General features: G+C 42.5%; 1 protein-coding gene across 4 annotated transcripts in view; it reads right to left on the bottom strand.

Moving 5' to 3' along the window:
• dnaaf9 (dynein axonemal assembly factor 9) overlaps positions 1 to 13,002 on the bottom strand; it is a 227,511-nt gene that overhangs the window by 72,551 nt on the left and 141,958 nt on the right. For all 4 annotated transcript variants that reach the window (XM_043696504.1, XM_043696418.1, XM_043696328.1 and 1 more), the window contains one exon: positions 2,511 to 2,657. In XM_043696504.1, the coding sequence (XP_043552439.1) occupies positions 2,511 to 2,657 (147 nt within the window). The remainder of the gene's footprint in view (positions 1 to 2,510; positions 2,658 to 13,002) is intronic.

Raw genomic sequence — 13,002 nt, 5'->3', positions numbered from 1 at the left:
CTTTGCCTGTGGGGGGGGGGGGGGGGGGCATACCATGGGAAAGCCAGATCGGCCAGGTCTCTGGCACGGAGCCTGGCTCTATGGCTCAGACAGTTGGGGGGGGGGGGGGGGGGGTGGCAAAGCAAGTAGAAAATTGCTTGTGGTAGAAGACTCAATAGGAGGAACAGGAGATTCAGTGGTCGTGAATGGGTCTCCCTGAAGGTATGTTGCCTCCCAGCTGCCAGGGTCTGGGATGTCACTGATCGAGCCTACAAGATTCTGAAGGGAGAGGGTGAGCAGCCATGAGTCATGGTGCACAATGGCACCGATGACATAACCAGGAAAAGGGATGACAATCGAAAAAGTGGTTTCAGGGAGTTAGGTTGTAAACTAAAAAGCAGAGTAGTAATCTCAGGATTACTACCGGTGTCACATGCTAGTGGGACTAGGAACAGGACAAGAGTGCAGCTAAACATATGGCTACAAGGCTGGTACAGGAGGGAGGGCTTCAGATACATCGATCATTAGGATACCTTCTCGGAAGGTGGGACCTGTACATGAAGGACAGGTTGCACTTAAACTGGAGGGGCACCAATGTCCTGGGCAAGAGATTTGTGAGAGCACTTCGGGAGTGTTTAAACTACCCTGCATCTACCTAATGCATTCACAGCTACTTTGACACCAGCCCACCCCCCCTCATTTAAATCTCAGCCCCCTTGGGCCACCCCCCACTCCTGAAGAAGAGTCAAAATATCGACTCTCCTGCTCCTTGGACCGACTGTGCTTTTCCAGCACCACACTCTTCGAGCTAGATATCAGTTAATATAAATCACAACAAAAATATGACACCAGAGGGTGACAGGAATTTTTTTAAAAACATTCCTGAATAGATTAATAGCACTTTTGCCAAGTGGAGAACTACTGAAATGCAAAACAATTACACAATGCTGACCAATGTAAGGGTCAACATGCTTCTGCAGAACGTAGCTCTGTGATGAACCACTGCAGGATTATCAGATGTACGTTGCAACACAGCTTCCAATAATGACATCAAAGGGCCTCAGTCCGTTTTACATTACTTTCCAGAGTGTTCCTGATGTCTCAGCAGGCTTCCCTAACAGTCAAAAACTCTCCTACAAGGCGTTTTTTTTCCCCAGTGCTTACAAACTCCTACACCAGCAGATTAAAATAGTATGCAGGAAAGAAACTCAATTCTCCTGAATTCCTCACTATGGGAACCCGAGCTCAGAAAGGGTGCAGGTCCAGTTACATTCAAGGCATCCATACCTGCCGCAAGGCTAAAAGAAAATGGTATGGATTTGAAAGTAGAGGGACACAATTATTCAGGCAAAATAAAATGACCTTCAGTTGTGCAAACTGATGCGCAGCACAGTTAGGAATTGAAGATCCAGCACAAAGTGTTCAAGAAAGTTAGGCAAGGAGAAAAGGAGCAGCAACATTGACTAAGCTCAGCATAATGCTAGAGAGCAAGGATATTCAAGGAGAGGTACTTGTTTCAATGGTAATATGGAATCACATGGACAAAGCTTGACGGTCCTCTTGACTGACACCCAATTCCTCACCTTCAACATTCATTCTTCACCACCATCTCAAACTGGTAGCAAGATATACTTTTTAAAATTTGCACTGCAGTGACTCAAAGTGATTCCAACAACACATTTTAAATCCAATCTCTAGCACTTAGAAGGACAATGAGAACAGATGCATGGGAACAACATAACCTGCAATCTCTACTCCAAGCCACAAAGCATTCTGAATTGGAACTACATCACCGTTCCTTCACTCTCTTTGGGCCAAGACTAAAACTCCCTTCCTAAGAGCAGCATAACTGTGTCAACACCACAAGGTCTGGAGGCAGCTTAACATTACCTTCTTCAGAACAATTAGAGATAGACAACAATTGCAGGCCTAGCCAACAACGCCCTCATTCCATGAGCAAATGAGAACAAACATTCAAAAAGCTCCATTAAAAAAAAAGAGAATTTCAAATTATAAAGGACCACAGACTATATCAGAGAAGCTCCACAGAATGTGGATTTTTCAATTTGCAGCAACTACACTAATGGAGAGGCAAGCTGAAAAATTTGCCCACATCCCATCTCAGTATTACTTGGAAGCCCTGCAAAAGGAAGCTGACAGGTGTATTTTTTTCTCTATCATCAGGAAACAACGAGTTCAACGTCTCCAATCAGGCAAAAGTGTAAGTAATCGATGAAGTCAGCAGGTATGTGACCCTTGAACTTGATGACAGTGCGCTAATAGACTATATGTCCTGAGGAAGGCAAGACAGGGGAATAGCCCAGTGTTTGCTGATGCTGGGCCCACACTGTGGTCTGTGCAGCATATTCTTGTAAAGAATGTACAGGATGTTGGCTATTTTTAAAATGAATTCTTGGGAGTACACTCGTTTGGAAATGGTATTAATTTCTACCCATGTTAAAAAAACAAGCATTATAGACAAACACATGATTACTAGAAATCATCCATAATTTTTGTCTTTATTTTCTTACCTGGCAATAAAAGGATCTATAGATTTTTGATCTTGGCATAAGTGCAAACATCAAGGAATTCGACGCAGTGTGTAAATGAATGGGCAGGTGTGGAAGCAGCGTCTTCTTGTATTCAATGATAAGTACAGCAACTACACCAGGGGAGTTCTAGAACATTAAAAGAAACATTAATTAAATGTTGCCTCTAAGACTCCGCTTCTAATCTAGGGCAGAATGATGATCCAGGAAGAAAAAAAGAAAATTGAGGAATTCGATATTTTTACAACTAACTTAATTTATTAAAAGAAAAAAGTTAAACATAATGACAATGTCTGGTGTATTCTGTCAAATGCTGTTATTTGTAACATCAGACACTTCTAATAAGTTAGGAAAGAATCTCAATGGTCACTGAAATGGAATCATAGAAAAACAGGAGTAGTAGTAGGCATTTCGATCCTGTTCCACCATTCATTATGACCATGGCTGATTTGCCTGAAACGTCGATTTTCCTGCTCTTCGAATGCTGCCCGACCTGCTGTGCTTTTCCAGCACCTCTCTAATCTAGACTCTTATCTCCAGTATTTGCAGTCCTCACTTTCGCCTATACAACTCAATAGTCTGTTCCCGCTTTTCCCCGATATCCTTTGATCCCTTTAGTTCAAAGTGCTAGACCCAACTTTTTGAAAAGATGAAATACTGTGGTCTCATCTGCAAATTCTCTGTATCTTCAAATTTCAGCTCATCTCAGTCCTAAATGGTCCACCCCATATCCTTCGACTGTGACCTCTGGATCTGGACTCCCCTGTCATTAGGAAAATCCTACCTGCATCTATCCTGGATAGCCCCTCATTCTTCTGAATTGTAGTGAATTTAACACTAACCAATTCAACCTCTGCTTGTAAGTCAGTTGTACCATCCACCAATCAATCAGTCTGGTAGACCTTCAGTGCATACCCTCAATAACAAAACATCCTTCCTCAGGTCTTTACGAAAGCAAAACTGTGCACAATATTCCAGGTGTAGCCAAAACAATGCCCGATATAATTGCAACAAAGCAGCCCTACTCCTGTACTCTAAGCCTCTTACTATGAAGGCGAACATAACCATTTGCCTTCTTTATCACCTGCTGAATCTGCATGCTTATTACCTTCAGTGACTGGTATATGAGGACAACCAGGTCTCATTGTACATACATTCTCAATTTATGGACAGATAGTAAACAGCTTTCCTGTTTATATACCAAAGTGGATACTATCATTTTTATCCATATTATATCTCATCTACCATGCATTTGCCCACTCAACTTGCCAAAATCACAGTGAAGCGTCTCTGCAGCCCCCTCACATCTCATTCTCCCACCCACCTTGAGGTTATTACATTTAGTTCTCTCATCCAAATCATTAAATATATAATAGAGACTGTGAATAGCTAAGGTCTTAGCACTGATCTCTGCAGTATCGGGTTCGTCACTGCCTGCATCTGGATCCATTTTATCCTTACTCTTTGTTTTCTATCGGTTTTATCCTTATTCTTTGTTTCCAAACAGTTCTCTCCATCTCAAAACACTACACTCGATTATATGCACTTCAAAATTAAAGGCTACTTTGCTGAACAGAACTTTATCAAAAGTCTTCTGAAAGTCCAAATCTTGTTTCAGACATCAAAGTCCAAATTTCCAACATCAAAGACATCTTGGAAATGATTGCCAGACTACTCAGACCATTTGGCATTATGGTAGCCCACAAATTCACCAACACACTAAAATAGCAGCTAATGAACTTGAAAGACCCTACACAGGCAACAAGCAAAACTAATGTCATTTACAAAATACCTTGCAAGAACTAAAACACTACATTGGAAAAACAGGCAGAAAACTAGGATATATGAACATCAACTAGCCACAAAATGACATGACCCACTCTCGCTTGTTCAAACATACGGACGAGGAAGGACACCACTGACTGGGACAACACATCCATCCTAGGACAAGCCAAACAGAGACCCACGAGAATTCCTAGAAGCATGGCATTCCAACCGGAGCTCTATCAACAAACACACCGAATTGGATCCCATTTACCACCCCGAGAAAAAGAAGAGGAAATTACATCACCTTAGGAAATGTCACCACAGGAAATGACAGCACCAGCACAAAGAAACTCAAACATATAAATAGAAAGCAGGCTACACCACCTGTGCTTCATTCGGAGGCTCACTGATGTTACCTAACATGGTCACGAAGCGTCTTAAAGAACTGTCCAGCTCAGCGAGCAAACCTACATCCACAATTAGCAATGCATCCACTATTACCTGGGCCACTCAAGTACTCAATTAGAACGGGAGAACAGTTATACAACTACAGAGAAAAGTACAAGGAATGGCATTATGTACATTTTTCTTGCAGAAAGTTGGCACAGACATTATGATGCAGCATAACAAACAGCCATTCAGCCAATTGTACATAGAAAAACAGAAACATGATAGGTGCAGGAGACGGCCATTCAGCCCTTCCAGCCTATTCCACCATTCATTGTGGTCATGGCTGATCATCCAACGCAACAGTCGAACCCTGCTTTCTCCCAATAACCTTTGATCCCATTTGTCCCAAATGCTGTATCTAGCCGTCACTTGAATATAGTCAATGTTTTGGCATCAACAACTTCTTGTGTTAATGACTTCAACAGGGTTACCACTCTGGGTGAAAAAATGTCTCATCTCCGTCCTAAATAGTCTATCTCGAATTCTCAGACTGTGACCCCTGGTTCTGTACACACCCACCATCAGTAACATCCTCCCTACATCTACCCTGTTTAGTCCTGTTAGAATTTTAAGTCTCTATGAGATCCCCCTTTATTCGTCTGAACTCCAGCAAACCAATCCTAAGCTGGTTGGTCGGTCAGTCAGTCAGTCAGTCAGTCAATATCTCCTCATACATTAGTCCTGCCATCCCCGAAAGCAGCCTAGTAAACCTTTACGACACTCCCAAGAGACCATGAACATCTTTCTTCAGAAAAGGAGACCAAAACTGCACACAATATTCATGGTGTGGCCTCACCAAGGCACTGCATAACTGCAATAACACATCCCTGCTCCTGTACTAAAAACCTCTTGCAATGAAGGCCAACATACCAACATCCCCTCCGACATGGTTGACGATGCTCTCCACCGCATCTCCACCACTTCCCGCACCTCCGCCCTTGAGCCCCGCCCCTCCAATCGCCACCAGGACAGAACCCCACTGGTCCTCACCTTCCACCCCACCAACCTCCGGATACATCGTATCATCCTCCGTCATTTCCGCCACCTCCAAACAGACCCCACCACATTTCCCTCCCCACCCTTATCAGCGTTCCGGAGAGACCACTCCCTCCGCGACTCCCTCATCAGATCCACACCCCCCACCAACCCAACCTCCACTCCCGGCACCTTCCCCTGCAAGAAGTGCAAAACTTGCACCCACACCTCCCCTCTCACCTCCCTCCAAGACCCTAACGGATCCTTCCATATCTGTCGCAAATTCACCTGCACCTCCACACACATCATTTACTGTATCCATTGCACCTGATGTGGTCTCCTCTACATTGGGGAGACAGGTCGCCTACTTGCGGAACGTTTCAGGGAACACCTCTGGGACACCCGCACCAACCAACCCAACCGCCCCGTGGCTGAACACTAACTCCCCCTCCCACTCCGCCAAGGACATGAAGGTCCTTGGCCTCCTCCATCGCCAGACCCTGACCACAAGACGCCTGGAGGAAGAGCGCCACATCTTCCGCCTAGGAACTCTCCAACCACACGGGATGAATGTAGATTTCTCCAGCTTCCTCATTTCCCCTCCCCCCACCTTATCTCAGTCCCAACCCCCGGATTCAGCACCGCCCTCTTGACCTGCAATCTTCTTCCCGACCTCTCCGCCCCCATCCCCTCTCCGGCCTATCAGCCTCACCCTTACCTCCTTCCACCTATCGTAGTCCCAGCACCCCTCCACCAAATTCCCTCCCCCCTACCCTTTATCTCAGCCCGCTTGGCACACCAGCCTCATTCCTGAGGAAGGGCTTATGCCCAAAACGTCGATTCTCCTGCTCCTCGGATGCTGCCTGGCCTGATGTGTTTTTCCAGCACCACATTTTTCAACTCTGGTCTCCAGCATCTGCAGTCCCCACTTTCTTCAACATCCCATTTGCCTTCTTTACCATCTGCTTACCTTCAGCAACTGGTGCACAAGGACAAGTCTCACTGCATACTCCCCTCTCCCAACGTACAGTCCTATGACAGCTCTTTGGAAGGGCTGCTCAATTTTGTTCCACTATCCTGTCCTTTGTCCAGAGCCTGCAACATTTTCCAATTTTAAGATTTCTCTTTTGAAAATCATGATTAAACCGGATGCTGCGATCATAAAATGATCACAACTTAGCATATTAGTAAAACCTACTGTGACCACGCACCATACAGAATCATAGAATCCCTACAGTGTGGAAACAGACCCTTCGGAACAAAGAAGTCCACACCGACCCTATAAGAGTAACCCACCCAGATCCATTTCCCTACTGTTACTTCTGAAACTATAAGCCATTTCTCCTTAATAATAGAGTGGAGAAGTTGATCAGAGATAAGGGACAAAGTCACAGAGAAATTTATTCAAGAGGATGAGAATTTTAAAGGAAGAAACCATCAATTTGATCTCCAACAGAGAAATAACTACTGGGAGAAAGGGTTTTAGTTTTACCACTGAAGCCACAGAAAAGAATAGAAACTGACATTTGGGTGCACTACGGGGGGAAAAAAAAATCAAATCTCAACATCTTTAACTAATCATGATATTTAAACAGAAATAAATAAGCTTTAAACACCTAGTACAACTGGTAATAAAGTTTTTGCAAATCAAAAACTCCAAGAAAACAAAATACTGACAAATATTAGTTTTTTTATTCAAAAAGATCTGGTTAGGACATTATGGGAATCTAGGGAAGAAATAGCAGTAGACACAATTTACATGAATTTTAGCAAGGTCTTTGTCAAGATTCTGCACGGTAGACTGGTTAGTAAGGTTAGATCACAATGGATCCAGGAAGACCTAGATTGATGGTAGGAGACAGAAGGCTATGGTGGAGGGTTGCTGTTCAAACTGGAGACCTGTGACCAGCAATGTGCTGCAAGGACTGTAACTGGATGCACGGTTGTGCATGATTTTGTATAAATGATCTGGATGAGAATATAAGAAACATGGTGAGTAAATTTGTGGATGACACCAGAATTGGTGGTACAGTAAACAGTGAAGATGATTATCCAAGAGTACAAGGGAATCTTGATCAACTGGGCCAATGGGCTAAGGAATGGTGACAGTACTTAATTTAGATAAATGAGAGGTGTTGCATCTTGGTAAGACAAACCAGGGCAGGGAGTTACACAGTCAATAGTAGGGCCCTGGTGAGTATTGGTCAAACAGAGCAACCTTGGGGTGCAGGTATATAATTCCTTGAAGATTTAGAATAATGTTACTGAGACTGGAGTTATAAAGGAGAGGCTGGATAATCTGGGACTACTTTCCCTGGAGTGTAAGGAGGCTGAGGAATAACCTTGCAGAGGTTTATAAAATTATGAGCAGCTTAGATAAAGTGAATGGTCAAGGTCTTTTCCCCCAGAGTTGGGAATCCAAAACGAGAGGGAACAGGTTTAGGGGAGAGCAGAATAATTTAGAAGGGACCGGAGGAGAAACATTTTCCACACAGAAGGTGGTGCATAAATGGAACAAGCTGACAGAGGCAGTGATAGAGGTGAGTACAATGACAACATTCAAAAGACAACTAGACATGTGCACGCATAGAAAAGGTTTAAAAGGGATATATGCCAAACACAGGCAAATGGGACTAGTTCAGTTTAGGAGACCTGTTTGGCGTAGGAGAGTTGGGCCAAGTGGTCTATGACTTGATTTAGCAGCTAAATATTTAACAAAGATTTTGCTGATAGAAGTGAGGAAATAATATTTTAAAATGTTGTAATGTTAAAACAATAAATGGGACTCTTTCTCTCTGGACATTAATGTAATGTTTGAGAGTTAAACTGCACTGACTGAACATTCTGGAAATGGGTGGGGACAACATTCATGCAAGAATGCGAATGACTCCCACTCCAATTAGACAATCATTTGCTACTATTCCCCTTACTATTATTAAATTTAACTATCATTAATTCTCTTCCATTCAGAAACGTTTTCTAGCCATCCCCTGAAGCTAGGTATGTCACACCTACATTGTTTTGGGAACAGCTGAGTCAATAAATTGTCTGCCTAATGATTCCCCAGGATTAGGGCATTTACATTATCTCAGACAATGATCTCATCCTACCATTGTTCCTGGGTTAGCATGTGACTGTGAGAGTGTGGCTGGGGGCTGTCTTGAGTGGCATGTGACTGTGGGGGAGTGGCCAGAGTATCTGTGAGCATGACCAACTGACCTGTATAAAGGGGACGTGTTTTCTTTGTTCAGTGCCTCAACTTTGTGGGTGGCACGGTGGCACAGTAGTTAGCACAGAGACCTGGGTTCAATTCCCACCTCAGGCGACTGACTGTGTTGAGTTTGCACATTCTCCCCATGTCTGCGTGGGTTTCCTCCGGGTGCTCCGGTTTCCTCCCACAGTCCAAAAAAAAATGTGCAGGTTAGGTGAATTGGCCATGCTAAATTGCCTGTAGTGTTAGGTGAAGGGGTAAATGTAGGGGGTTGCGCTTCAGTGGGTCAGTGTGGACTTGTTGGGCTGAAGGGCCTGTTTCCACACTGTAAGTGATCTCATCTAATCTAAAAACTTTGCGTGCCTGCGAAAATGGTCAAAGGAGGTCACCTAATTTGTACAAGTTTTAATAAACTTTAACTGTTGGCAGAGGTTGGTGTGTGAATTGCATCTCGTGTATGAAACCTCAGGAAAAGAACCTAACAAGGTGTACATTTGTTTAGCAAGTTCAACAAACACAGGATGTCCCAAAGTTGACACCCAAAGCCAACCACTCAGAGGTGCAGCTGCTTGTCTGAAATGGAGCAGCTTGTCCACAAGATCTCAAAACAGCAATTTGGGATGTTAATTACCAAATATAAATTGGTGTGGACACTCCTGCACTTCTTTGAAGTTGTGCATGGTTTATTGAAGCCTCGACTGAATATCTCCACAGAAAGACTGTCATTTGCATATGGGCATCAACCAATATGTCATCTTTACCCAAGGGATTCAAATAAAAACTTCAATGTATATATTAAAATAATTAAATTTGGGTATACTCTATTTTTAAAAATTCCATAAATGCACCTATTCAGCTCATCCAAAAATAAGCAGACATCTTTCGATCTAAGAATTCAACATTCATAATTAACCAAAAGAAGAAACAGTTACACAAGCTGAATTTAAAGGGATGCCAAGCAAAGTTCTCAGGAGGAGGAATAAATGTGGACATTTGGAGAAAAATAATGAGAAAGTTCAGTTGCAAGCATGCTTCCCATCTACAGAGCCACATAATCAGATGCTTGGAATTTGACTGTACAGATCTAAATGGTAAAAATGCGTGTTACAGCTTAACATTGTTTTTAATCATTTACTTTCCTCATTTTCCTTCAAATGATCATCCTTATGTCCAGAATTCAAAAGTGAGAAAATTGACATATTTGTAAAATACCATGAATGAACTGCAAATAATGAAATCTAAAACAGAAACTAGAAAGTCTGCAAATAGTTAAGCCACCATTTCAGTAAACAGAAATAAAATTGTGATGGTTCCAATTTATACCTTTTTTGTTCTAACTCCAGATCTCGATCAATAAGTCCTCCAAACAGTTGGTTCCCACTATAGCCAAGAGAAGTTAGCGTACGCCACAAGCAAAGGAGCTAAGTAATTCCATTTCAAATTTATTCACTTCCAAAGAATCAAGATTATCAACATCTGCGAAGTAGCATTTGTCTTCTGTCCAATTTCACTACAGTTCATTTGCTCCTGCCTTACTTCTAAATAATTTTCTGATTTAAAACTTGATTAAAAGTAAATGATCGGGTAAGGAACTTATCCCATAAAGCAAATAATAAACAATTCATAACAACGAATACTCATTACAATGGCATTGGAAGGTGAGAAAAAAAATAGAAAGGCTGGACTTCTTTTACTGGAGCACAGGAGGTTGAAGAGTGACCTCATGGAAATTTATAAAATCATGAGGGGCATAGATAAGGTGAATGACTGGGGACCTTTCCCTACGGTGGGGGAATTAAAAAAATAAAGGGGCATATTTGTAAGGTGAGAGGGGAAAGATTTAAAAAAGGACACGTGGGGAAACCTTTTTTTTTACATACAATTTGGTTCATGTGTGGAATGAACTGCGAGAGGAAGTGGTGGATGCGGATGTACTACAACATTTCAAAGACATTTGGAGACATTCACGCATAGGAACAGTTTGGAAGGATGTGGACCAGGCGCAGGTAGGTGGGACTGGTTTGGTTTGGGAACATGGTTGACTTGAATAGGTTGGACCGAACTATCTGTTTCCATGCTGTGAGATTATGACTCTAATACTTAGAGTACAATTACAAAGATAAATGATTAGAATAAAACTCCTTCTGCCCTCTTAAGTGAATATAAGCATTAAGGATCTCATGGCATTGTCCAATGAAAGGAATGAAAGATTCTCTGGATAAGGCTGGGAAGTGAAGTTGAAAATCAACGTATTAGTCACAATCTCACTGAACTACAGAGCAGACTCGGGGAGCCTGAATAGTCTACTTTTGTTCCTACATTTTTGGCCTTCTACATACTACATCAATCATATTAAGCTCCTTACAACTTTTTGTTCATAATATGAACATCAGAACAACAAGCAGTAGAAGACCATCTGGCATCTCCAACCTGCCCTACCATTCAGTAACTCACAGATCTGACTACAATTTCAACTCCACATTTCTACCTATTCCTGATAATGATTCAATTTCTTGCTTAAGAATCCAGTCAACTCTACCTTAAATATATTCAAGGATTCAAGGACAAACTATTTTTAAACAGGGATCCCTAGTTTTTGATTCCCCTAAAAGGAAGAAACACCCTTTCCACACCTAACTTGTCAAGACACTCAGGGTCTTGGATGTTCAAATCTATGATGTGAGCGAACAATTTAGATCTAGGTTTTGATAACATTTATATTAAGAATTTGGATTTTGAACTACTGGTATGTTAGTTGTAGTTTGTGTATAAGGATACAATGATTAACTTGCAAGTATTTCTATAGCTAAGATCTTTTAATTGCATGGCAGGACAGGGTGATAAGAGCTTTCTCAATGCCTCCTTATAGGTTTTGTGATTCTATCCACAGCAATTAGATCACGGCAGCAGCTCAAAATCCCTCTCTCAAGCAACTCGGAATGGGCAAAAAATCTTGACTCAAACTAGCAATACCCACATCCCATGACTGAAGGTTTCAGAAGACCAAAGAATGATCATCTTGAAAGTTCTAAAGAGACTTGACAGGGTAGATGCAATCTACAACTACAGGGCACAGTTTCAAAATAGGGGGTCACTCATTTATGTTGATAATGAGGAGGAATTCATCACCTGACAGTTGTAAATCTTTGGAAATCTCTTCCTTAGACAGCATGAGAGGCTGGGTTAGACAAGGTATTTAAGGCATACAGAGAAGAGACAGAAAAGTGGAATTAAGTTCACAATTAAATCAACTATAATCTTATTGTATGCAAGCTTGAGGGACCGAACGCCCGATCTGCAGTACTATTTTTTTAATGGCAGTGATAAGTCATTAGAAATCCCAGGCTAATATTCTAGAAACAACAACTTAAATCCCACCATGACAGGTGCAAGCTGTGAATTAAATAATCATCTAGAATAAAAAGCAGGACTTATACACTTAATTGTAAAGCCCTGGGGAGTGTTGCTGAACAAAGAGACCTTGGAGTTCAGGTTCATAGTTTCTTGAGAGTGAAGTCGTAGGTAAACAGGATAGTGAAGGCAGCATTTGGTCTGCTTTCCTTTACTGGACAGAGCACTGAGTATAGGAGTTAGGAGATAATGTCATGGCTGAAGAGGACATTAGTTAGGCCACTTTTGGAATACTGTGTGCAATTCTGGTCTCCCTCCTATCGGAACGATGTTGTGAAACTTGAAAGGGTTCAGAAAAGATTTACAAGGATGTTGGTCAAGATTAGCATGGAGAAAGTGAGGACTGCAGATGCTGGAGATCAGAGCTGAAAATGTGTTGCTGGAAAGGCACAGCAGGTCAGGCAGCATCCAAGGAGCAGGAGAATCGACGTTTCGGGCATGAGCCCTTCTTCAGGAATGAGGAAAGTGTGCCAAGCGGGCCAAGATAAAAGGTAGGGAGGAGGGACTTGGGGGAAGGGCGTTGGAAATGCGATAGGTGGAAGAAGGTTAAGGTGAGGGTGATAGGCCAGAGTGGGGGTGGAGGCGGAGAGATCAGGAAGAAGATTGCAGGTTAGGAAGGTGGTGCTGAGTTCGAGGGTTGGGACTAAGACAAGGTGGGGG

This window comes from Chiloscyllium plagiosum, chromosome 1 (genome assembly GCF_004010195.1).
Source record: "Chiloscyllium plagiosum isolate BGI_BamShark_2017 chromosome 1, ASM401019v2, whole genome shotgun sequence".
Lineage (NCBI taxonomy): Eukaryota > Metazoa > Chordata > Chondrichthyes > Orectolobiformes > Hemiscylliidae > Chiloscyllium > Chiloscyllium plagiosum.
This window is presented reverse-complemented; position numbering and strand designations above follow the sequence as displayed.